Source organism: Rhinolophus ferrumequinum, chromosome 10, assembly GCF_004115265.2.
Source record: "Rhinolophus ferrumequinum isolate MPI-CBG mRhiFer1 chromosome 10, mRhiFer1_v1.p, whole genome shotgun sequence".
Lineage (NCBI taxonomy): Eukaryota > Metazoa > Chordata > Mammalia > Chiroptera > Rhinolophidae > Rhinolophus > Rhinolophus ferrumequinum.
The window spans coordinates 2,953,539-2,979,964 of NC_046293.1; the positions used below are offsets into that span (position 1 = coordinate 2,953,539).

General features: G+C 53.4%; 1 protein-coding gene across 8 annotated transcripts; it reads right to left on the reverse strand.

Moving 5' to 3' along the window:
• Window positions 1-553: 553 nt before the first annotated feature.
• TRMU (tRNA mitochondrial 2-thiouridylase) lies at window positions 554-22,039 on the reverse strand. Of its 8 annotated transcripts, none has more exons than XM_033117309.1 (12): window positions 21,863-21,984; window positions 18,408-18,573; window positions 14,323-14,429; window positions 11,384-11,506; window positions 8,286-8,458; window positions 6,796-6,849; window positions 6,646-6,712; window positions 4,199-4,299; window positions 3,153-3,278; window positions 2,573-2,717; window positions 2,119-2,201; window positions 554-1,686 (listed from the first exon to the last, which is right to left on the reverse strand). In XM_033117309.1, exons 1-12 carry the CDS (start codon window positions 21,942-21,944, stop codon window positions 1,534-1,536), a joined length of 1,380 nt encoding a protein of 459 aa, XP_032973200.1. In that variant the 5' UTR covers window positions 21,945-21,984; the 3' UTR covers window positions 554-1,533. The 8 variants fall into 8 exon arrangements, with proteins under 8 accessions (XP_032973200.1, XP_032973202.1, XP_032973201.1 ...); XM_033117311.1 differs by lacking the exon at window positions 21,863-21,984 and adding an exon at window positions 21,270-21,837; XM_033117310.1 differs by lacking the exon at window positions 21,863-21,984 and adding an exon at window positions 21,224-21,837.
• Window positions 22,040-26,426: the final 4,387 nt, after the last annotated feature.

Sequence of the window (26,426 nt, forward strand, 5' to 3'; positions counted from 1 at the left end):
AACCTGCCTGGGGGTCACTGCACCCTGACCCAGGGCTGGTCCTACCGCCAGCAGCGTGGTCACTCAACACTAGTGTTTCTGAGGCCCACAGGGCAGGGGCCACAACACTGAGGACTGTGCTACCTCTGGTCTAGAACCTTCCATCCACAGGAGACAGGGAACCACACTTCTAGTTCCCACAGGAGCCTGCCTTAAAGCATTGAGAAAGTTCTGGGTCTGAGGCCAGTGAAAGGGAGCCCAGGACAGGTAGCTGAGCCCTGGGGACAGAGCACCTGGGGCCCACAGGGTGCTGCCCCTGTCCACCCCCCACCCCGGCACAGGGAAGTTGGAGGCTGTGTGTCCTGCCCCACCCAGCAGACAACCCCTCTCAGCGGCACAGCGGCCACGAGGGAAAGTGGAGGAACCAGAGCTGTGCATCTCTAAACTTCCGGCCTCTGAGTCCCAGGCCAGTGCCCAGCCCCTTTCAACAGACAGGAAGGTGACAGTCACCCCAGGACTCAGTGGTGACCAAAATGCACCAGGCCAAAGCGTGTCTCCACTCAGCACATCCAGCTCTGAAGTTCTTTATTCTCATCTGCCAAGCAGCTCGCAGCCGGCCACACACACTACATGCACGCACACACATGCACTGCTATGGTCTGAGTGTGTCCCTGAAATTCAGGTAAAAACCCTAACACCTGATGTGACAGTGCTGGGACAGGGGCCTTCAGGAGGTGCTTAGGGCAGGAGGGCGGAGCCCCAGCATGGGACCAGGGCCCTTCTCCTGTGTGAGGACAGAGGAGATGGCCCTGGGACCCACCAGGGCCCTCACCCGACCATGCTGACCCGCCTCCAGACCTGTAAGCATACGCGTCTGCTGCGTACCAGCCAGAGGCCTTCCCTTCTGGTAGCCGAAGACACGCACAAGTGCACCCCAGCCAACTTTCTACCTCACGGGAACCCCTCACTGGGACGAAGACCCCTGCAGTTTTCAACATGACAGACCAGCCAGGGTGCTGGGCACCCTGCAAGGGTAGGGTGGCCTCAAGATCTCATCCTTCCCAGACCCTGAGCTGCTGGGACTCAGCTCAAGGCCCGTCAAGTGTCCTCAGCCTCAGGTGAGGCCAGGATCACAGGGACAGGAGGGCGGGGTTTCCATCGCTTCTCTGTGCTGTCCATCTGCCTTCCCACATGCCGGGGGCGTGCTGTGGAGCCCTCGCGACAGCCCACTTGGTCCTCCACTCACGGAGGCCGCCATCAGAATCCATGTCCTGGACAGAAGTTTTATTCAACGCTGTCCCTGCAGCCCCTGCAGAGGTCCCCTCCGTGTGCTCCCGGTGGAAACCTTCCCTGGGTAGGAAAGGAACTCTATAATGGGGCGCCTGGGACAGACCCGCCAGCGAGCAAGTCCTCCTAGCCAGAGCTCCAACTGGAGAAGACAGGACGGGCCTTCCTGGGCTCTCCCGGGCCAGGCTCCCCGGTTCAGCGGCATCAACCCGGGTAGACCCTGGCTGGCCACCCTGGGCTCTGCTCCGTCACTTCTGCTGCCAGCACTTAGAGCACGGGACCCGAGCCTGGACTGTCGCCGGAGCCCTCGGTGGCCACTGTGGATTTGCTCTTGCCCTTCTGGAGAGTGTAGGCGGATGGCCCCAGACGCAGGATCTTCCCACTGCCCAGGCACTCACCCCCTTTGTAGAACACGGCAAACTGCAAAGGAAAGAGGCTGTGTCAGCTGCAGCAGGACTTGGCACCCTGGGCATCCGGGATGTGTGCACAGCAGCCAGGGGACAGGCCTGCTGGTCTGGGGCAGGATGGGGGACAATGCTCTCTGCCTCTCCTTTATCTGCCGCAGCCCCTGGGGCCCGCCCGCCTGGAGACAGGGCAAGACCAGCGGCCCCCACGTTCACTGGTGGTATGACCTCAGCACCCACAGCCCCTCCCTGTGACTCAGGTGCTCTGGTGGGAAGAAGCCTGAAACCCACCAGCCACAGGCCACTCACCAGTGTGGGCCCTGCTGGGGGCCGCCAAACAAGTGCTAAAGCCCATCTTCACTCCAGGGCGGGCCTGGGCCACACGTGGCCTTCCAGCCAGGCGTCCCCTCCCCCCTCCGGAGCTCAGCTGGGCCGGGCACCCACTCACCTGTCCCGGGGTGAGGGCCCGCACAGCCTTCACAGCCGTCACCCACACGGTGCCATCTTGGTTGAGGGTCAAGACACAGGGCACTGGGTGAAGAGAGGGGCCCTTGGAGGGACACGACCTGGTCTGGCCGTATGTGGTCTGCCCCAGGTCTCAGGCCCCAGGAAGGAAGGAGCGCCAGGCAGGCGGAGGCGGGGTCGGGGGTCGGGGGTCTGAGCGTGCAGCCCGCCTGGGCCCACAGGAAGCACACACTCTACTAGGACCCTCCCCGCATCCCGGACAAAGGAAGCTGAGCTGGGCCCCCGCGCCTCCCAGGCCTGTCCCCCACGTGGGCAGAGGGAAAGGGGCGTTTGAATATGGTATATAATCTTCACAACAGGGGCTCTGCTGCCCGGGGTCTAATGCTAAAGGCCAACGGAAACCTGGCCTCTCCCAGCGATCGCACCCGCTCAGTCACCTAGCGCCATCTGGTGGCGGAACCGGAACTGGCACTCCATCATCTTGTCGCGGACCAGGGCTGCGGGCGGCTCCTCCGCGATCCAGTGCACGCGGTTCGTCCGCAGCAGGTCCCTGTACAAGGCCGGGTGGTCCGTCCGCGGGGCCTGAGGAGCAGAACGCGAAGGTCGTGACGCCCCGGAGCTCTTGGCCGCGGGGCCCTCTGCCCCATGGCCACCTCACTGTCCCTCACTAACAATCCTGACAGCAAACACACATGAAAATTGAAGCGTCTGACATGGAAATTCATGATTCTCTCAGGAGCCTTTTGACCCCATTTTGCAGAAGAGGGACCTAAGGCCCAGGATGGAAAGTCACTTGTCATGGTCACACTTGGCAAGCAGCAGACTGCATGCAATCTGACCTCAGGACGGTGCTCAGCAGACCTCCTTCAAGTTCAAGTTTCACTGTGCCACCACAACCCGCCTGGGGCAGCGCCAGGGACATGGGCCAGCCATGCCCGTGGCTCCTCTCGAAAAGGCCACTGTAGGAATCCCACCAAACCCCAAGTGCTGGAGAAAGAAGGGGCAGTGCTGGCTCACCGGGGCCAGCTGAGGTGGTCTGCTTCTGAGGACCCTGTCCCCGACCCCCAAGCGCTCCTGGCCTTCCAGTCTAGCTAGCCTGCCCCTGAGGCAGACCAAAGGTGCTACGTCCTGGGGCTTCGGGCTCTAAGAAGGCGGCAGGGAGACCATACAGGGACAAGTGTCAGTAGATGACGCTTCTGTTTTTTCTGAAAGCAAAAGAGACCACTGCATTTTACACTGAAATCACTTTAATTTACACTTGGCTGGAATCACTGTCCAGGCTTTTACGCCCACAGCTCTTCTTGAAAGGAGATGCCCCAGAACTGGCAGGCGGGGGCTGCTGGCCTCTTTGCCTGTGTCTAAGAGAATGTCCCCCAGCTTTGTGACAGAGCACAAGATGGCACCCAGCTCGCTCAGAGAAGGGTTTCTCAACCTCAACACCACTGAGATTTGGGCTGGATCATTCTATTACAGGCGAGGGCTCGCTGGCCTCCACCCACTAGACACCAGTAGTGCCTATTCCCTCCACCCTCCCGTGTTGTGACAACCCAAAATGTCCCAGACATTGCCGAATGTCCCGAGGGGCACAGGGGAGTCAAGCTCGCCCCTCTGGGAAGCCCTGCTCTAGAGCTCAAGGACAGAATCCAGGGGCACAGTGGCGCAGGGCCCCGCTGTGGCAGACAGCCTGGTTTGGTCCTGGCTCTGCCACTTACATTGTTCAACAATCACTTGCTGGAACGTCGTGTGTGCAGGCCCAGTGCCAGGTCCTGAGCTACCTCCTCTGCACAGGACCTCCTGACCTTTGAGTCTTGCCCTTGGAACAGTATCTACCTCTAGGGACTGATGTGGTGATTCACGGAGTAACCAGCATATAGTAAGGGCCTAATAAGTACCTTAAGCAAAATCCTCCTGGCACCTCAGGCCAACTCCCAGAGAGTCAGAGGCCAGAGGCTCGGCAGCCACTGCTGCTCTGCAGGCCTGCGCCAGCCCTGCCTGGTGGCACCCACACGGTGGCCTCTGGCAGCCAGACCTCCGTCACCATCTGAAAGGCCAGCCCGACTCACCACAAACACGTCGCCCTTGGTGCCGTCCTTCTCCACCACATACCAGGGCTCGCGTAAGCCACCGATCTTGGCTCTCTGGCCCAAAGTGTACAGGAACCAACCTATGGGAACAGTTTCTCAGTGAGGTGGGGACGAGCCTCAAACACCACATCCCTTGTGATGGGGAGGAGGGCGGGCGGGCAGCAGGCGGGCTCTGTGGACCACCAAGGGGCAGTCCGGAGAGGCTGAGGTTCTCCAGCCACCAGCGTCAGCCCTGGCGGAACACCTGAGCTCATCCTTTCCGCAGGCCTGCCTGGGTTGGGCTGTCCCTCACACCCTGTGACCGCCTGACCCACGAGGAGGACGACTCCTTAGAATGTGGGCCGAGTGCTCAGTTGAAGGCACGAGCACCCTCTTACTGAGCCCGATGTAGCTGTGGATTTCACAGGTGTGGCCCCCACCCATGCACTAGCTGCTGCCCCGATTTCTGTGCCTAATCCCTCCTGACTACCTCTGTGCACCCCATCCCCACAACAAACATCAGAAGGCCAAATGGCCAGGCCAGCCCTCCATCCCTGCCCCAGAATGACACCCGTGCGGCAGAGACAGCTGAGGGAGTCACGGCGCCCAACTTCATGAAAGCCGACAACTGAACTGCAGGCCTCTGTGGCCACGAGTCCTCTGAGCCCCCTGCTGGAGACGGGTTGGGAGCACACTGCAATTGTGTCCCCAGCAGGGCTGTCACCTCCTGCCATCTCAGAAACGCTCAAGAGCCTGTGACCTGTAAGCCCCGCTCCCCCTACAGAAGGGGAAGCCGTCTGCCCGAAGCGCGGTGGGGGATCTCCAAAGAATGACCCATTTGTGAGCGTGTCCATGTCCGAGCGGCCACCCTCGTCCTTCCCGCAGGTCGCACCCACGCCAGGTCAGCACTCATGTGGTCATCAGGCTGCCAAGGGCACAGCCCCCCAACTCACCAACCCAACTTGCGCCCTCCCAACCTGGGCAGGGACCTGCTGCCGGACTTGCTTGCCCCAGTGTTCCCCACGCCATTCAGTGCAGGCCCACGGTGCTCCCCGCCCCCCATGCCTGCCCATGAGTGAGCAGCACCCCTGCCACATACATGCAGGATACCTTCCGAGGCCATCTCTTCACACTGTCCTAAAGCATGAAGCTCATGCTTTGAAGTCAACGTAACTGCTTTCATCAGGGTGGAATTTTTCTGTAGTCTACTTCCTTTATATGGTGAAAAACTAATTCTCTAATTCTATTTACAGGGGCTTATTGCATAACTCAAAGAGCGAAGTCTTTGAATCAGATGGCATTCTTTTTTATTAGCTACCACACTTAGAAGGAGACCGCATCGGGAAACACAAACATCCCCGTCAAAGCTGCTACGGTGGCTCCACGGCCCACACCTCCTCCCCACGGCAGGCTCCCCACGTCCCACACCTCCTCCCCACGGCAGGCTCCCCACGGCCCACACCTCCTCCCCACGGCAGGCTCCCCACGGCCCACACCTCCTCCCCACGGCAGGCTCCCCACGGCCCACACCTCCTCCCCACGGCAGGCTCCCCACGGCCCACACCTCCTCCCCACGGCAGGCTCCCCACGGCCCACACCTCCTCCCCACGGCAGGCGCCCCACGGCCCACACCTCCTCCCCACGGCAGGCTCCCCACGGCCCACACCTCCTCCCCAGGCAGGCTCCCCACGGCCCACACCTCCTCCCCACGGCAGGCTCCCCACGGCCCACACCTCCTCCCCACGGCAGGCTCCCCACGGCCCACACCTCCTCCCCACGGCAGGCTCCCCACGGCCCACACCTCCTCCCCACGGCAGGCTCCCCACGGCCCACACCTCCTCCCCACGGCAGGCTCCCCACGGCCCACACCTCCTCCCCACGGCAGGCTCCCCACGGCCCACACCTCCTCCCCACGGCAGGCTCCCCACGGCCCACACCTCCTCCCCACGGCAGGCTCCCCACGGCCCACACCTCCTCCCCACGGCAGGCTCCCCACGGCCCACACCTCCTCCCCACGGCAGGCTCCCCACGGCCCACACCTCCTCCCCACGGCAGGCTCCCCACGGCCCACACCTCCTCCCCACGGCAGGCTCCCCACGGCCCACACCTCCTCCCCACGGCAGGCTCCCCACGGCCCACACCTCCTCCCCACGGCAGGCTCCCCACGGCCCACACCTCCTCCCCACGGCAGGCTCCCCACGGCCCACACCTCCTCCCCACGGCAGGCTCCCCACGGCCCACACCTCCTCCCCACGGCAGGCTCCCCACGGCCCACACCTCCTCCCCACGGCAGGCTCCCCACGGCCCACACCTCCTCCCCACGGCAGGCTCCCCACGGCCCACACCTCCTCCCCAGGCAGGCTCCCCACGGCCCACACCTCCTCCCCACGGCAGGATCCGCGACTCAAGGAGTTCACAATGAAAAGCAGCCAGAGGTTGCGGCTCACCTTGATGTGTCCCCAGAACTTTATTGTCTTCTATAGAAATAAATTTACCGGGCCGAGGCTGTAAATACTGGAAAACAAACGCTTCATTACTACGAGACCAGGTCCGGGGTAGAAACATGGCTCCATCCTTTCGCATCTAAGAACACTCACCTGAAGGATGAAATTTTCAAAATTTCTTTTACCAACGAAGCAGATGCCCATGCTCTGAAATGAAGGAAGCCGACCGTGAGATGGGGGCAGGCGGGCGTCGGCCCTCAGACGGGCCTGCATCTCCTCCGCGCAGGCATCCACGGGCCACACCTCCTGCCTGGGGCCTCACCACACTTCTGGGCCCAGGGCTGGCTTTCCTCCTCCAGCACCCAGACACCAGTCACAACCCACAAACAGCCCGGGGGGCTTCCAGAATGCCAGCTTCTCGGGGTCTATTGATGGTCCTGAAGCTGGGCCCTCGCCAGCTCAGTAAGGAAAGCCACACCACTTCCATACCCAGCAGGGTCTGGCCCCGCGTTGCCGACCGACGGACCAGCTGCCCCAGGAAAGAAAACTAAAGCTGCGTCAGCCCTTCACTGTGCATGAGTCTCAGGGGACAGAAAGGGACAGCAGCAGGAACAGGAAGCGGAACAGCCAGGCCAGAAGCTGAAGCACCCACAGAGCGTCTCCTTCCTCACGTGGCATGTCCTAGCGCCAGAAGACAGTGGGGACAAGCTGTCCACTGCCGTGCGCACCAGGTGGCCTTATCACTTATCCTTTGCTTTCTGTTTCTGGAATGTGGGTGCTAGGAGGGTGGCTGCCTCCGCTCCTCCCAGTCACTTGGAAACAGGTAGAGAAGAACAGAGTGTGTGTGGGGGGAACGGGGGGAGGAGACAATGACTTGCTGACAGAAGGCACAGCCACGCCCATTCCCAGGAAGACAGACAGGAAGTGGCAGCTACTGCTGAAGCTGCCCCACCTGAATGGCCGGAGTGCACGAGCCGACCAGGGCTCAGCGGAGCTCTCTGGGATCGTCCCATCGCTCCCCACCCTCGAGCACCAGCCCCCAACACACTGGCTTTACATCCGCCCATCACAGCACCAGGCTCTTTTTGGCCTCAGGGCCTTTGCACATGCGCTGCCCACTTCCTGGACTGTTTTCCCCCAACTGTCTATGTGACACTAAATTCTCAGAGACCTTTCTTGGTGTCTCTATCCCTCCATCTAAATCGGGGTCCACGGTGCTTCCTCTCTCCCAGACCTTTTCTGAGTTTACAGTGGTATGTGCCTGTGTGTCTGCCCCTTCGACCGTAAGCTCCATGAAGGCAGGGATTAATCAGTCTGCGTGCTCCCCATGAATCCTCAGAGCCACAAAGAAGGCACTCGACGAGGGTGCTGGATGAGTGATGAAACCGGAGCCACGGTGCCCGGTCCTTCCTGCCCTGCTCTCTCCTGGCGGCTGGGCCAGCAGTACCCAAGGAGCTACCAGGGCTGCCAGGAAAGCTGCCCATCCCAGAGGGGCCGGGCAGGGGCAGGGGGGAGAATCACTTCTAAGCTGCTTTCTGAATATCAGCGGTGCCTCCTGCTATGCACATAACCAGCTACTCCGGTGTAGTGACCACAGGCCCCTGCTCCTGCCAGACATGCGCACACACCCTTCTCAGTCCTACCTCCTTCTTCTGAAGCACATGATGAAGTCTGTTCTCAGCAGCTATTTTCTTTACAAACTCTTTTGTTAACCCCCCCAGTGGGAAGAGGGTTCTCCTCAGGGCATCCTGGGGAACCTGGCTGAGAAAGAAGGTCTGGTCTTTAAAGCTGTCGGCTGCTTGGAGAAGCTTTACCGCTGCCAAGAGTAAAGAACAAGAGAGGTTGCAGGAACAGAATACCCGTGCTTTCTCTTCATAACGTCTTCCTGGTCACTGAGCTCGATCACCCTGGTCGGGCAGGAACAAAGCCCAGTACTCAAGAGCAGACTGCTGAAAAAAGAACCTTTGTGGTTTATGCCAGAAAAAGTCTCACTCCCAATTCATCTACCATTTAAAACAATACAGGGAAGGTACACTTTAGATGATAAGGAAATTTATTCCAGTTCACACTTTAGATGATACTATTTTCAAAGCTGAAACATCCCGCAGAAAAAAAAAAAGTTTCAAATAAATGCAGCCCATGTGGGAAAACTGGACGAGACAACTTGCAGCAGACCCCGCCGACGTGCTGTCAGCTGTGCTCTCTCCTAACAACCAGAGACGTGCTGACACGCGGCTGTGTTCAAGGCTCCTCGGCTTCCAGGTCCCACTACTGGGGAAGGACTGTCCGCCTGAGGCAGCTCTCTAGTTCTAAGTGCATTTTCTTCGTTGGTAAAAATGCTTTTTGTGTAGAGTCCAAGCTGACATTTGTTAGCTGCCCCACTGCGATTTCTCTAATCGTCTCTATTTTACTATGAGGCACCGTTTCCAGATTGAAGGCAGCAGTGCGGAGGTGTGACTGAACTTGGCACATGACACTGATTCAGAAAGAAGGCCCGGCCCCAGCTCTGGGCCAGGGCAGGCCTGCCTGGTGTGTGACAGAGTTTCTGTGATTGTAACTGCTGAGTTTCCCACTTTGAAGTTTAATAACCAATGGAAACAACTAACTTAGTACCAGTATTATGGATTCTTTCAACATTTCTCGTATCTGTGCTAAGAGAAGCCTCGATAAGCCGCACGCAGAGCGGCTGCACATGTGTAATACGCTTCCTGTGTAGTTAATGTTTCCCACCCATGACCCCAGATTTGTTCTCACATTTGTTGTGGGAGGTAGAATTACCCCTACTTTACAGACAAGGAAACTGAAGCTCGGACAATGAAAGTGACTGGCCCAAAATGGTGCCAGCACGAAGAGGAGAGCTGCAAACTGAGCCCAATCACCTGAGTTTCTACTCCATCGCTTTTTATGTGCAAAACAACAAAACCAGTTGAAAAATGAAAAACAGAGTTCACTCAACCAATCATCAGGCAGACTCATTTGCCAAGTGCTACTTTTTGTTTCAAAAATGAATTCAGTCAAACATTGTGTGTATCAAAACTTCAGAATACTGGGAACAATTTGCATTTTCTCCTAGTTCTGAGTTATTTGAAAACAACTCAAAATCTATTATTTTTACAAAGAAAGCTGGCTATCCTACACCCTGGAAAGGAAGTAACACCGGGCCTGCTGTGCCGGGAGCTTTATTCTCGCACCTTCACCTTCGCTCCCTCAGGCCCCATGGTCACACGTCCAGGCCAGTGGTGCCACTCGCCACCTTGTACAGGAGAGGAGATCTCCCAAGAGCCCCAGCTTCAGGGCCGACTAACCCCGGGACCAGGCTCTCTGCTGCCCCCTGTGTCCACTCCCCAAGGGCCCAGGCCCAGGCCAGGAGGCCCTATTCCAGGTCTCCAGGGCAACTGTAATAAAATAAAAAGCTTTAGTGTTCAAAAAAGACAAACTGCAAATAGACACTGTGGTATTATTAAAATAACCACGTCAAACCTCCTCAACAGAAAGTGTGCCACTGAGGGCAGAGAAGTCTCAGAGTGCCCGTGGCCCATCAGAGGGTCCGGGCAGCTCTGTGAGTGAGGCAGAACATTATTTAGGAGGTGAGCAGGCACGTCTACTCAAGGTCCCTTCGTCTACTCAGGTCCCTGAAATCCATGTTTACTGGGTGAGTTCAAAGCCGTGTCTTCCTGATACGGAGGGAAGGAAAACAGGGCAGTCAAGCAACTGCCGCCACACTCAGGACTCCCGTGACAAAGTGCACAAGGGTTGCAGCCTTCCAAGCGGGCTTGGCGACAGAGGTCAGAACTCAGGTGGGGCCTGGGACAGCAGAAAGGACACGCGTTTTGGAGCTGGGCAGAACTGGGCTGAGATCCAGCTCTCCCACCGAAGGTACCCAAGTAAAACGACTTCTGCACGCTTCAGTTTCCTCACCTGTGAAATGGGATGGGTGTAGACACCTCCTGACCCTGCTGAAAGGAGGGAAATGATACAGGTGCACAGAAAGCCCTGGGCTGGGGGGGTGGGGGGGGCGGCAGGGGGCTGAGAGGCGGGCTGGCCACAAGGAGAAACGCTCATCTTTCCAGGTCCCTACAATACAGAGATTCCTTGCAGAAACGTGGCTCTGAGCCCATGTTTCTTTCAGTTCACTGTGAGGTGGTTCCTCTTTTCTACACACAGATGTTCCTCAGGACGAGCCAGCAGCTCCCTAGCGCACCGTTTGGCATGTATGTTTTTCTAGGAAAGTGACACTTTGCTCCCTTTGACAGATACACTAATTTGTAAACATAATCTTTGTAAACATAGCTCTAAGCCTGGCCACTGGGCCTGGGCTGTGAACATCAGGTCCCAGGACTCGTGTCACACTAAGTATACCTTCATCTCAAGCCCTCGGAAACTTACTGCGAAGTAACAGGGCCTATAGCACTCCAATTACTGTCACGTAGTTCCTCAAGGATTGTGGGAACCTGCAAGCCACCAACTCGCAGTGTCTAGAACTGAGCTATACATTTTGGATTCAATTTCCCACCAGCCTTTGCCTGGCCCCCGAATGGGACTTCTTTGGCCCAATCACAGGCCTTGGGGGAAATGACCCTCTTGGTAACTGTGCCTTTTCAAAGAGGAAACCAAAAGAAACAAGCTAGCTTGGAACACACAGAGGTCTGGCAGGTACGCTCAAACACTGACCCACTGTCATTCTTCAAAATATTTTACTTTGTGCAGAATCATAAGCTCTGACCTAGGCACGTCTACTTACCATTTCTAACTTCAAATCGGTTTCTGAAAAGCCCTTCTGGCCTCTTAATGTGCTTCTGCTGAAAGACTTCTTCATCTTCCAGCGAAGTTCTTGCATAGTGACCGGTGGCAACTGCATCGGCTCCTGTGAGGTTTGTAAAAACACAAGGAGCAGATGTTAGGCTTGTGTTGGATGGTTTTGGCCGGCACCAGCTCAGGTGCTTAAAGAAGCACACACCCGAGTCTCACCCTGAGGGACCCGCCCACTGCCAAGGGGCACACCTCAAGCTCTGGTACCTAAGTGGCCCTTAACTCCTCATTTAAAATGAGATAAACTTGCTACAAGGTTTTACTGAATCTTTACCCGCCTTTCAAAAAGTGACTATCTATCCATTCATCCATTCTAACTTAAGGAAAGAGTCAGATATGCACACAAAGATTTAAGTACCAAAAACTCATTTCAGTGTTTCTTATGCTAAGGGAAAACTAAAACCCACCAAAATGTTTAACACTAGAATACGAAGTAAATGAAAATGCCATCATGATAATAACAGCGCTACTTACATAGAAATTTTAATGACATGGGAAAATACTTATGACTTAGGCGGAAAAAGTATATATATATATATATAATACTATGTTCCCACCTTTTGAAATGTACAGAAAAAGATGAAGAAAAATATCCAAAAGTCTATTCCTTTGATTCTGGGAAGTGCAACTACAGATGACATTTTTTTCTCCTGGTTTTATTGTTCTGTAGTTTTAAATTTTCTTTCATAAATATGTATTATTTTTATCACAGTGAAGGACCATCCAGCATATTCAAGTTCTTCTTTGCACATAATGAAAAAAGTGAAAGAACCTCCCAAGGCACATATTAGTCCATAACCTCTCCCTGTGTGCAAATGTCAGATATTCAGTATTGCAAGACTTTTTCTGGAAGGTGCAGCAAAACCGACTCAGTACTTAACCAACTGAACTACCTCAGCATAAAACGGAACACACAGCAAGAACTACCTGCTGCATGTGACTACCTAAAGCAGGATGCTGAGGAACACATGAGCTCATCCTGGTTGATTTCCTAATAGAGACAAAAAAGCCGCTTAAGTCTATGTCCTTGAAGAACCACCACGGGTGTGCAGGTGGCACCCGATTCCTGTGGGAGGAACCCCGAGATCGCAGAAGTTCAGGTTCCGTGAGTTTTAATCTGTGCTGCGTGGCTCATGCAGTAAGCTCGGACTTGGAAACATTCAGCGCAAAAATTCCTTCCAAAGCTGCCCTACAGATGGCCTCCTCGGGGCTCCCTGAAAAGCCAAGGTGACAGGGGGCTCCGGCTCTCTCAGGCAAGCATTCCCCTCTGAAGAGCCCTTGGTGCCCTGCAGGGAATGGCTCCCCTGCACACTGCAGGTCTGCCCTCTCGTGTCACATGCTGGAACACTCCAACACTGTAATCCTAACTCAGACACTGGAGTGCTGCTGTGATGGCCCCGAAGGAATCACACAGTTCATTATGTGGCATATTTCCAGACACACCCACAATCAAACTCAATTCACACTCCATGTGACTGTCACTCTTTTTCCTGAGAAACTGAACTCAATGGAGCCCCACAGAGGTGGCCTTCCCAGGGCAGGCCAGAGCAGACCCCTCTCCTTTCGACAGACACTCTCTCACTACAGGGCAAGCTCAGGCTGCACTGGGTTTGACACCAGACTGCAGGCTCACAGGCAGCTCGGGGCAGCTAATGGCCCCAGGTCTTTCCCATCTTGTACTGGGAGAATTAATTACTGAGCGTAGGCAGCAAGCTTTGCATTTATCTGCATTCAAGTTCACGTTTTTGGTGTTAGTCCAGGGCTCAAATTTGTTAAGATTTTTTTATTCTTTGTTTTTGTAGGCATTTTTTCACTACCTCATTCCATGAACCAACTTTTCGTCTTTGTCATCTCAGCTGCAGGTCACTTGTACAGATCTGCATGCCTACTTTGTCCCCCTCTCAGCCATAATGAAAGTGCTGGCAGGACAGAGCTGCCAACAGACCTGTGACACCACTGGGTCCCTGACACACAAGTATGTGCCTAGGCACATGGCCAGACACAGCAGGGTGAGCTGAGATGGGACAGAACGAATGAAAGGCCAGTACCGGAACTTCAGAAGCTCTTATAGTGACCCCAAAAGCAAGGGATGGAAAAAGAACCCGGCACACACAACAGCACAGCAGCAGGTGATAAGGAACAGTCTCAACAAGCACGGCAGAGGCGGGAAGGCTCAGGGCAGGAATGGGGAGGTGCCGGCAGGCAGACGGGAATGAGAAAGCAGAAATTTAGGGATCGACAAAATCTGAGGGCGGCTGCCAGGGGGCAGCGGGGCCTTGGCCACAGGATGGGCTTTCAGAACGGGCCACTAAGACACAGATTCAAATCAGAGCAACAGAATAGAGACCCAGGATGCAGAATCAGGCATGGACACAGACTGCTCTCGGGAAGAGCGGAAACCCGCTTCTGGAAGCCGGAGAAGAAGTCTGAGTAGGACTAGTGAAAAGGATAAGTAACAATGAACTCAACACCAACTTTCTTGAGCCCCAAGTCAGGGCCCCTGAATCTCAGCACGTCTGGAACGGAGCGGCTCCAGCAAGGCAGAAACAGCAGGCAGGGCCCAGGGGTCCCAGCTCTCAACTCTCTGGCCCGTGATCCAGCACTTCTCTCCTCAGGGCTCTGTGAAGCAGGCGCTCCCGAAATCCACTGGGCCTGTCCTTGAACTTGTGCGGTTCATGATGTAGAGGCATCTCTCCTCCCAGTGAGCCTACCAGAAGCCTTCCTTACTCAATGAAAAACAAAACACTATCGTTTCATTGCTTCCTTTCTTTCTGAAAGATGACATTGTTTACAAGGTTTTGGCTTCTGGCTATCTCTGAAAATCTTGTGAATTTTTTTTTAAAACAAATGAAAACAATGCAAATTACTTACCAAGATTATCCACAGCATAATGAAAAAAACAATTGAATTTGATATGCTTGTTGCAGACGATGTCAGGGTTGGGAGTCCTTCCTTTTTCATATTCATTTAAAAAATCACTGGAATAAAAGGAAAAAGAACCTTTTCATTTCTAAGTGTGAAATATTCTTCAAAAAATAAATCAGATACATCACTTGTTTAGAGTTTCTCCTTGTCTAACCTAAACTACAGTTTTCTGCAAAGCACGAGCACTTTGGCTCACAGCTGTTTTCAGTTTTTTCATCAAACATTTGTTTAAACCCAGTTGCACTCTCCACCTGCATCTGATAACTACCATGTTTCCCCGAAAATAAGACCTAGCCGGACCATCAGCTCTAATGCATCTTTTGGAGCAAAAATTAATATAAGACCCAGTATTATATTATATTATGTTATATTATATTATATTATTATATTATACCTGATCTTAAATGTTATGTTATGTTATATTACTATTATATAAGACCTGGTCTTATATTAAGACCAGATCTTACATTAATTTTTGCTCCAAAAGACATATTCGAGCTGATGGTCCAGCTAGGTCTCATTTGCAGGGAAATACAGTTAATAAGCCTGGATAAAAAATAAAGGATTATCTAGTAGGTTGGTGCAAAAATAACTGCAATTGTTTTTGCAATTGGTTTTTGCAATTGTTTATAACTTTTTTTTTTAAGATTTTTTTTTTTTAAGATTTTATTGGGGAAGGGAAACAGGACTTTATTGGGGAACAGTGTGTACTTCCAGGACTTTTTTCCAAGTCAAGTTGTTGTCCTTTCAATCTTAGTTGTGGAGGGCGCAGCTCAGCTCCAGGTCCAGTTGCCGTTGCTAGTTGCAGGGGGCACAGCCCACCATCCCTTGCAGTAGTCAAACCGGCAACCTTGTGGTTGAGAGCCCGAGCTCCAACCAACTGAGCCATCCGGTAGCTCTGCAGCAGCTCAGCTCAAGGTGCCGTGTTCAATCTTAGTTGCAGGGGGCAGAGCCCACCATCCCTTGTGGGACTCAAAGAGTTGAACTGGCAACCTTGTGGTTGAGAGCCCACTGGCCCATGTGGGAATCGAACCGGCAGCCTTTGGAGTTAGGAGCACGGAGCTCCAACCGCCTGAGCCACTGGGCCTGCCCCAATTGTTTTTAACTTTTTAAATCGCAATTACTTTTGCACCAACCTAATATTACCTGTTGCTATGGCTCAGTGGCCACTCTGCCTCCCAAAGGCCCACAGGGCGTGGGTGTGTGTGGGGGTGTGTGTGTGTGTGTGTGCACACTCGCAAAAGCTTGCTTCCTCTGACGCCTCCCACCAAGTGGGAACAAAGTAACCCCGAGTTACAATTCGAGGCTCCAGCAGCCAGCCCACAATCTTAGCCTGGGAACCCAGGTCACTGGGCAGATGTGCCATAAAACACTTTTCTCATGTGACCACACGCACCCCTGAGGACTCGCAACGGCCTGCTGCTTACAGAGGACTAGGCGTCCTATCTGAGCGGCCTTCTGCCCTACTGGACTGGCTGGACATGGGAGAAGGGTCACTGAGCAAGAATCTCATGGTCTCGGAGTACTCACTGCAAGAGGGGATCGACGCCCGTATCAGGAGTTTAAAAGTGGGTGTATTTCTGGTATACGTGATCATTTTCTCATTTAACCTACAGCTATCCATTGATTCATAAGGGTTAAAAAAACATTCCACTCAAAAGGGTCGCATTGAGGAGACAGATGGAGACTGCAGAGGGTCACAGGTCACGAGCACCTGGGGCTTCAGCAGGCAGTGACACTGGTCCCTATCGCTGCTCACGCCTCCCAGGACGGCACAAAACTCCTGCTGCTCCATGTTTTCAACACTGGAGATTATTATACTATTTTCTTTTTTTTTAATTGTTAGAAAGTTGTCAAGAGGTCCATTAAACTGTGAACGACTTAAGGATGAATCCATGTTTGACTCTCTGAACGCCCACAGCCCCCCAGACCTTTTCTACATGACAAGTACTAAATGAAAAGGTTGCCCATTTAAAGCCGTGTATGAAAAGCGTACGTTGTGAATGATTTCCTCAAGAGCATACCGGAACACGTGTCAGCTGCCATTAGCAAAAACAATGGGCACGGCCTGTTTGGTGGAGAAGGGGCGGTGCTGTGGACTCTGACCCCAGACGGCCAAGTGGCCTGGAACGAAAGGATTCCGGAGCTGCCGAGCTACCGGGCACTATGAGCAGTGGGCGTTCAGAGCAGACATCAGTGAGCACAATTATAACTGCGCCCCCAGGTCGCGGGGATGGGGCAGGTCAGAGGGCACACTGCCCAGAGCCCGGTGACGGCGGGCAGAGATGACCTAATACTCTAACGGGCTCTCCCTTCACCCTGAGGCTCGGTGCAGGGACAGTAAGAGGAAAGCACTGGGAAGACTGGCTGGGAACCTGGGCTCTAAGCCAACGTCTGCCCCCCACCTCCCGCAGAACTTGGATGAGTCATTCTACCTGCCCGGCAGAATGTGGCCAAAAAATCACATTCACTCACACACTTTCAAAACTTAGCAACGAACGGTGAAGTTTACACTTCCCTGCATTTCTTGCTATCACCTCAAACCCTGCAGTGCTCAGAGGAATCCCTCAAACCAGCTCTCCCCACCGCTCCGAACTTGATCTTGACGCCATCACTGGCTCCTCCCCTCTTTCTCTTGCCCTGCACTCAGGCTCCAAGGCCCATCACACTGTTTCCCAAAGTGAGACCCAAAGGACCCCGCCATCAGAATCACCTGAAGTGCCTGTGAAAGTACGGGCTCCGGGGCCAGCCCAGACCTGGCCCAGGTGATTCTTTAGCCTCACACCGACTGCCCAGGGCATGTGTCCTCTGGGGACCTGTCACAGCCCGCCTTCACCTCCCATCCACAACCCCCGTTATCCAAATCTCCAGCAGCAGCATTTCCTTATAGACTTTCTGCCTTCAGTCTTCTCCGTAACTCACCCTACACTTGGCTGCCAGATTTGTCTTTTTAACAATGAAAACAACAAAAGCTACATTTATTGCCTACTAAGGATAAGAAAACGAGGCTTACGAAAGTCACGTAAATTGCCCAGGGTCACGCAGTAAGTGGCAGAACCAGGACCAAACCCATGGATTTTCTGTCCCTAACCCTAAGCCACCCCTGGGCACACCACTGCCGCCTCGGACCCTTCACCGGCCACCCAAGACACGCAGCCTCGTCAGGGCTCAGCTCTGCAGCCCTCAGCATCCTTCCTGTGCAGCAACAAGGGTCCCGCAAAATTTTCAATAGTCACAAAAGAAATGACGGGCATCTCTCCCCTCTTCACCACTGCTCTTGCTCTCCCATTTGGAATGTCTTCCCTATTCCTCTGTGATTTTCAAGGGCAGGTCCAAACTCCCCTCTTTTGTGAAGCCTTCCCGCCCACTCCATATGACATAGTTCTCCCTCCTCTGAGCCTGCAGTCTTTTCATAGATTCTGGTACCTTCTACATACCACTCACCACCATAACCTCTCTTGAAAATAAGGCCCTTCCCCCAACTAGCCTGCAGATTCCTACAGAACAGAACCATGGTTTATATCTTTTTGTTCCCAAATGTAGCACAGTGCCCGGTACAGAGTAAGCACTTTATAACTGTTAGGATTATATTCGATTTTTAAAGTTTTTGTGTTTGTTTTTTTGTTGTTTTCAAAAGGCACAGGGGAGTGGCTCACCTAAGCCTTTCCTCAGAACCCCTCAATCACTGGCCAGCATGGTATGGGCACTCACCTCGTGGCACCTTCCCGGGGGGGCCTCCGCCTTAGCTCTCCTACACTAAGTTAGCAGCAGAAACATCTCAAGGTTCAAGAGGCATCAAAGAGACTTCTGGAAGGTGGCAAAATAACAGAAGAGCCAGCGGTCTTTGGACTCCAGGCTTGGCCTCTAACACAGAGCTCCCGAGGGCGCCTAAGGCCTCCCGCCCCCAGTCTTTGGCAGTGGTGCCAACGAGCACTGGGCTGTGACGGCCATCTGGCTGACTCTGGCGACCCTTCCCTGGGCCAGGTCCACGGCACATCAGGAAGCTTTCTGCATCTGTGAACTGCACTCACCTGAACACATCGTTCCAATACTCCTTCACGTAGGACACCTGGTGGAAAGGGATGTCTAAGATTTGGCAAACTCGGTACGCGTCCTCACAGTCTCTGTCAGCAGTGCAGACCCCATGTTCGTCCAGGGAGTCCCAGTTCTTCATAAACACCCCTGTTACCTGGTAACCTGTGACAAAGGCAAGCACATATATAAAGTCAACCTTGGGCAAAAGGGCTGCGGTTTCTGAGATCCTAGCAGTGCCCTGGCATGCCACGCTCCCGCGCCTGTGCGCTGCTGTTCCTGGCAGTCCCTCCTCTGCCACACGGCCTCCAGGGCTCTGATTCACACCTTAGAGCGAGCCGGCCGACTGTGCCCGGCCAACTTAGCGGCACTCCGGCAGCACTCTGCAAAGGCTCCCATCATCACAACACATCGTTGGACTGAAAGTGTTCGCATGACTCCAGGATGTGAGCAAGGTGGTATTCTTTTCATCTTCATGACCCCACCCCCCGTGTCAGCACCATGCCTAACACATACAGAGACTTACTTAGTAAATGTGCAAATGAGGAGCAGAAATTCAACACAATTTTTCAAAACAAATAAAAAGCACCAGTTATCAGACACGTGAACTCATTTCAAAAGTTATTTCCAATTATCACCTAAGGTTTAGAGTCTAAGTCCTCAGACAAAAACGACAACTAAAATTTTGGCTATTTTATTATCAGGGCTGTGCTACCTATATATTTCATGATCTAGTTTTTCCCTGTTCTGGTGGGACAACTACCCAACCAAGTATGGGAGAGCAGCTGTAGCCCAAGATGGTGCGTCTTAGTGAACTACACAGGCAGGCGCCTGCCCGTGTAAGAAATCGGGTTGTTTCGGGCAGGCTCAGGGCAATGACAAAACCAAAAGGCCACACTAGCAAGACCACTCCCATCCCAGCAGGTCATCAGGCCCTCCCTGCTCTGCTCCCCAAAGCCCGATTCTGCTGCTCTTACAGCGCATACCACACGGGGCTCCAGTTGTTCTAGGCCTGGCTCCCTACAACTCACTGAAGCATAGAGCGCCTCAAAGGGCAGGAGCTGTGTCTCATACCACCCTGCGTCCCCAGCACCTAGCAGTGCTTGTCGAATGATAAACAACCACACCCAGAGCTTTAAAAATCTATAGCCTCATCTGCCTGATCACTTTCCACGGAGATGTGACCCACTTACACAGGCCCAGGCTCAGGCATCGAAGATGGGACCTTAGTGCCTCGTCTATCCTTCACTTTCCAGGGGCACGTGACAGGATGTGTACCTCCAATAAGACTGGGAAAGGCCTCCACGCCAAGCGGAGAGAGGACCATGCTTTTTCGTGACTACATCCATCAGCTTCCCCCCAGGAAGGCTGCAGTATGAAGTTGTACAGCCTGGATCGTGGGGAGGAAGGAGAGCTTATCTTCCTGAAGAGTAAAATGATATACCCGGTCTCCCCATGGCCAGTCTTCCACATCTCCCAAAACGTGTCACACGTCTTGTCAGGAACTTGCAAGGGCTCTGCATTGTCTACCCAACATAACCTATCATATTTTGCCATGTATAATGCGCACATTTTTGCCCAAATTTGTGAGGGAAAAATAAAGATGCGTATTATACATGGACAGTACTAATTCCGTATCTATATAAACATTTTTAATTCTTTAATTTATGCTTATGAGTTAAAAGTGTAATTCTAGAAATCAATAACAATATCCGTCTGGAAAATAATACTCTTGAATACGATAATCGGTTGTTGAACTTGCGACGAACTTGCAACGAGAAGAGTTCTTGGCCTTGTACGGTGCGTAAATATCGTAAATTTGTTACCGGTACCTCTAGAATTTCTTGTACCTTGTATCTGTTCTTGTGTTTTAGAATTTATTACGTAAAATTTCTTGTACCATAATATGTTAAAAAAATAAATGCTAAAATTCCTTTGTAATATAAAAAACAAGTACCTAACTGTAAACAAAACTTTTAATTAAAAAATTAAAACGAAAGATTTTCTTCCCTGAAAGTTTGGGCCAAACACATGGGTGAACATTATACACGGGAGCGCATTATACACGGCAAAATACATAAAACTCCTAATAGAACACCTTCCAGAATCGGGGTTCAACGTCCTCCTCTCCACCTCCTCCTCCTTCCTCCCTGCTGGCCAGACCCAGCCAACACCGTCATGCCTCCCTGCTTCGGCCAGCACTGCTCCGCACTGTTGCCAAAAGTTCCTTCTTCCTACCTCATCCGCCCAATTCTTTGCTTAGTGAAATCCTGCTGCTGTTCCTTGAATCTCAGCTCAGATACCACCACCTCTGAGGCTTTGATTCCCCCTTTCTCACAACTGTAAATGCTTCGTGTGACATAATTCTATTTAGCATTTTTTATTGTCTCTCTCATAATGGCTACTTATCAATACCGTGTTTCCTCGAAAATAAGACCTAGTCGGACCATCAGTTCTAATGCGTCTTTTGGAGCAAAAATTAATATAAGGCCCGGTCTTATTTTAATATAAGACCGGGTCTTATATAATACCCGTACAATATAACATAACATAATATACCAGGTCTTATATTAATTTTTGCTCCAAAAGACGCATCAGGGCTGATGGTCCAGCTAGGTCTTATTTTCCGTGAAACACGGTGTGTACTAATAACCACTGATGTTTTCTGAGTGCCTAGGCCGTGCTGGACACCGGGACAAACCCTTTAATGCACTGTCATTTAGTCCTTCCAGTAACCCTGTGAGGCAGGTGTTACCTCCGTTTTACACGGGGGGGGGTGGGGGGGAGCTTAATTAACGCGCCCGAGGTCGGGCACCTGCATCGCTCTGCATTCCCGGTGCCCAGCACCCCAGGCGGCTCACAGCTGGGGCTCCACAAATGTCCCTAAGTGGACGAGGCCTCACGACGAGCGAGGGCCACACAGACGGCGCATTCGGACGGGCAGTTAATCTCCGCTCCTGATCCTAGGCACCCTTTCGCCGTCCGGTAGAAACGCCAGTGCTTTTGCGGGAAGTCTGTCATCTCCTGAAGGGAGAACACAGCCGATCCAACACGCCGGCCGCCCGCGGGGATCTGACCGCACGCGTTGCCTGATGGCCGTCTCGGGACACGGAAGGACGAGGCCCTCTACGGAGCGCTTGCTGCGGTGCCCACAGAAATCAAGTGCCCTCACGAGCGCGCGTCGCCTCCCAAGGTTAAGTGAGGACGTAGGGCCCGGGAGCCCGGGAGAAACGAGCCAAGGAAAGTCGGAGATTCACGATCCACAGCGTCGGCCACCGGGCAGTGCGGGCTGCGGCCGCGCACGCTCCCAACCCTCAGGTAGAAGGTGAAGAGCGCGGCGCCACGCGAGGACACCGGTCCCTCCGCGCCCGCGCGCAAGCTGGGGCCCAGAGAGGGGGCGACGCTCAAGGCCACGCAGGACAGGGGCGGGACTCTCGAGACCCGGCCGCCTCACCTCTCCGCCTCAGCAACAGCGCGGCCACGGCGCTGTCCACGCCGCCGGACAGGGCGCACACGACGTGCCGCGCCGCCAGCATCCGCACGCCACCAACTTCTCTAATTGCCGTTGCCACTTCCGTGCCGCGCCGGAAGTCCCGCCCCCGCCGCGACGCTCGGCGGACGTGGCTCGACTGGAAGCGTGTGCTCCGCGCACAGCGTTCCGCCGGGCCAGCGTCGCCCGGAGCGTCCACGTTCGCCCAAGGCCATGCCAGCTGTCCTCCTTCCTGGACGCGCAGCACTGCCTAACACTCAGTACTGACGTTTATTAGTGTGTGTGTGAGCTGTACGGGGACGGGCGTGTGTCGGTCCCAGCACTCACAGGACTGTGCGGCGTAGGTGGGCTCTTTATAAAAAGCCGGAGTGATCCTGAGCTGGGTTCTGCTGGGAGAGGCCGGAGGCCTGGGCCGTGGGTTGGGGTGTTGGGGCCACACGGGGACGGGGCGATGGGAACCTCTGGAACTTGCAAGCAGGGGAGCGAAATGACCACCTTTACATTTTAAGAACGATTTTCGTGCCCTGTGGGGAGAGGGAGCTGGGAGCCTGTGACAGACAGCCGACTGGGACAGACGGTGGCACCAGAAAGATACGTGTTTGGAGGTAAAATCCATAGCCCTTGCGGGTGGGACGAACAGATGTGGGGGACGAGGAAGGGTGGGGGATTGATGTTCTGCCTTGTGGGTACTCTCTGCGAAGGAAGTGGCCGGCCAGGTTAGTTGCAATGTTTGAGGTGCCTCGGGGCCGCCGCACTGGAGATGGGGCTGAGTGCACGCGTGGGGGAGCCTGGCCCAGCACAGATGGGACAGTTGGATGATAGAGACAAGACAGCACAACCTGGATGCACTTGCTGGGCCTAAAAGAGTGTGAGAAGTAGGCGGGTGCCAGTGAAAGCAAAGGAAAAGGCCCTGACAGGAGACCTGGGCAGAGCAGAGTGGGCTGGAGGCCGCGGGACGGAGGCTGGGAGAGCGAGGCGGGGCGGTGGTGGTCGGCGTGGAGTGCCAGGGCGGCATGACACAGCTCGCACCGGGAACGCCGCCGGGCTCAGCGCCCTGAGCTCTGGTTTGACACCAGAAGCTACAGCCTTCGTGTGCAAAAGACAGGCATTCTTGAAGTCAGAGACTTTCTTTTTTGACTTCGACCCACAGTGTCACCTTCTATAGGGCGGCTCAGTGCACACCTACCTACACACAGAAATATAAAAAAGAACATCTTAAAACAGCTTTTGCTCTTGCAATATGCCGTATAATCTTATTTTTCGTTTTGTTCTTTTTCATTTTTAAAAACTGCTGGCGCAGTCCACTAACTTGATTTCAGGTAGGATTTGAATCACGGTTTGAAAAATGCAGGGAGGAAATGCCACCCCAAAAGCAGACGATTTTGAAATCAGGCCCGCACCAAAGTTTGGCATTAAAATCATGTTAATTCCTTACCAGTCTAAAAGGTCACCAGCGAACGTAAGAGTTTTAACGTGGATGATAACTAAGAGGAGCCATTTTCTTGAGAATATGGATAGTTTTGAGGGTCTAGAGCGAAACAAGGACTGCCCCAAATCCTCATTTCTAAAAAGAGAGGCAGGAGCTGCCAACTGGAGAGCCGTGGCCACGGTGCCAAGAGCAGGCATAGAGGGAGCTCCCCAGTAGGAGGGCAGGGGGCACGGCCCCTGTGGGGAACAAAAGAATGACCACTTTTTCAGAGTAAGGTATCGGGAAGATCCACCGAGGGGAACAATTTCATCTTGCATTTCCCCGGAGAAGTGAGTAAACCCAGTATCTGGACACCTGACCTTCAGCAGATTCAGGAGTGAACTATCAGTCGAGTCTGCTGTGGTCATGCTGACGTCCCTGGATTGTTTGGGCCCAGTCTAGAGGCTGTGGACGAAAAAAGGGGTTCCGGGAAAAGTGACCTCACAGGGTGATGTGATCGTAAGTTCCTAACCGGGCAGGTCCTGGCTGGTCCTCACACCTCACGCACCTAAATTCTTTAGTAAAAGGCTTATTTTTGCCTTAAGCCAGCCCCGTCCACTGTTTCTGTGCATCTAGGTTAAAGCTCCTTCCAAATGCCTCTTTCGGACCCTTCCTTCTAAAGGGTGACCACCCTCAAGAAAGCGCAGAATCTCCTTAACTCTCCTGTAATCTGATCCCCGCCTTGCTCTGTCTCCTGTCGTCTTCCTTAGCTCCCTCCTTAATTCCAAGTGCATGAAAGAAGCTGCAAACTGCTATTGTTGGAAGCATTTTTGTCCGTCTGTTGAGATCTTACTTCCAGGTGTGTCCTGTTTGACTCAAATAAACTCAGAAATTTCTAATTCTCCACAGGTTGGGACGTTTCATACCCTTCCTAGTATGGCAGTTAGATACAAGATGAGGGCAGATGTCTGGTTTTCCTGCCCAAGCAAAGGGTTTTGGGTTTAGGTGTGCAGTCAATCCAGGGGCAAAGTGGCGGAAACATACATTGGCCACATGTTTTCTGCTACTTTTCAGTTAAATAGGTGGAACTTCAGTTACTTTGTTGCTCCAAGTCTTTAACCACCTTGTATAAGGGGGGGGGGGGTGGGCGTCACTAGATGGACCAGTCCTGGCAAAAACAGTGACATCCCAGTGCCACCTGCCAACAGCGATGTAAGATATATGGATTTCAAAGATGAAACCCTGAAGACATTTGTGCCAGGAAATTAATGAACTGTGGTAAAAATCACGTGATGTTGGTGAAGTCTAGGAGGTGGCCCTCTAGTGGCAGCTAAGGGAACCCACACTGTTGTACAGAGAAGGTGGCCGCCCCCTGGGAGCTCCAGAAGCGTGTATCCAGTTGCCTGTGTGATTTCTCACCCTGACTGGTGGGCTAGAGCCCAGGAGCCAGAAGAGGAAAGGAGCAAACGCCAGAGGGAGAGACCGGATCCGGAGGAGAGGGGATGGCCGCACCTGAGGTGGGAGGTGCTGCTTTATGTAACGTGCTCTTGCGGGCGTTCTCCCATGTTTGGGGAGAATTAAAATCCGGTTCCTTCCGTCCTGCCTGTGGACACTTGCCAGTTGGACAGTGCACCTGGGCCCCAAGAAGATCCTGGCTGCTCCCGAGGCAGCCTGAGGGCGGGCATCAGAGAAGAGCCGGGAGCAGCAGGCCCAAGGCCAGGCCCCACCCACTCCCACGGTGTGGGCACAGCGGCCACAGCCCCAGATGGTCCCTCTTCCACCAAACATTAAGCCCCCAAAGGCAGGGGTGCATGAGCTTCCCACTGTGTCCCCGGCAGAAATTCAGCCTGTCCGTAATAGTCTCCCTAAATATTTGTTGAACAAATTAATTCGGTTCCAGATTTTGGTTTTTCTCCTATGAAATGAGAAGCCAGACCAGATACCTGAGGACGCTTATGGTACTAACACTGTATTCTAGAATTCTCTACTGCCCACGGGAATAGAGGAAGCAGGGAAGAGGGGCGGACTGCTGTGGTTCTGGCAGCCTCTCTGCTCCCGGGGGCCAGGCGTGCCTTGTTTGACGTCTGCTGGCTTATTCAGGACAACTCCGGTTAAGAACTCATACATACGGGCGTCCCTCCTTAAGTTGGAAGCTTTCTCTCCAGGCCCAGCAATGGCATCCTCGATACTCGCTTCATTTTCCTGTTCCTGGCAGCACGGGAGTCACCATTCCCAGTGGTGACTTACTCACATGAGCCACATCAAGTCCAAAGCTCGGGCCACCCAGCCTCTTCTCTCAGCCGTTGCGGGCCCAGGCTCCCTAGTCTCCTGCAGGGAACACTGATACCAGCCCAAACAGAGTCCAATTAGCAGCTCTTCTGTCTGCTGTGAGGCCACTGAGCTAAAACTGAGAAATCGCCTCATAAAACAAGGAGAGATCTGTAGATTCGTGGCTTTCAGGCCAGCTAGGTTTTAAAAATACTCAGAATGGCTCCCGGCAGGGAATATACTGACCAGCTGCCCTCAGCTCCAGGTTCCCTACTGCCCTCCACAAGCGCGTGCCTGCTTCCAGCACATGCCCGGCCGCCCCCGGTATTCAGACCGGCCTCCTCCATTCTGCACCCCGCTACCTAGAGCAGCCTCCTCTCAGGAGGGTGTGGTCCCTCACAGCTGGACCACCTGGACACCCGCTCAAAGTGCAGATTCCCTGGCCGCCCCAGACCTGGGGTCTGCATTTAAACCAATTTTTATTCATGCTAATTTTTTTCCCATTGCATTTCCATGGCTTATTTTTTCAATAACTGGAAGTTTGTACCTTTTGACCACCTTCACCCATTTCATCCACCTCCCATCCACCTCTGGCAACCACCAATCTGTTCTCTGTAAGTTCTTGTTTTGAAAAAAAAAAAGATTCCACATGTAAGGGAGATCATATTATATTTCTCCTTCCCAGTCTGACTTATTTCACTTAACATAATGCCCTCTAGGTCTATCCATCAATATTCACACTAAATTCTGAAGTTTGGATAATATAAATCTTGCATCCTGATTAGTGATAAAAATAGCTATGTATATTTGAGAATCAAGATAATTTTAAAAATCAAAATACACTTCAATATA

Bases quoted from the DNA above. Each gene is read 5' to 3' on its own strand.
- TRMU (XM_033117309.1), bottom strand. From the start codon at position 21,944: ATGCTGGCGGCGCGGCACGTCGTGTGCGCCCTGTCCGGCGGCGTGGAC. The intron at 6,850-8,285 runs GTAGGACTGAGA...CCTTCATTTCAG, and splicing joins ATGTGCTTCAGAAGAAGGAG to AGCATGGGCATCTGCTTCGT. The intron at 2,202-2,572 runs GTGACTGAGCGG...CTCTTCACCCAG, and splicing joins CCGCCACCAGATGGCGCTAG to TGCCCTGTGTCTTGACCCTC.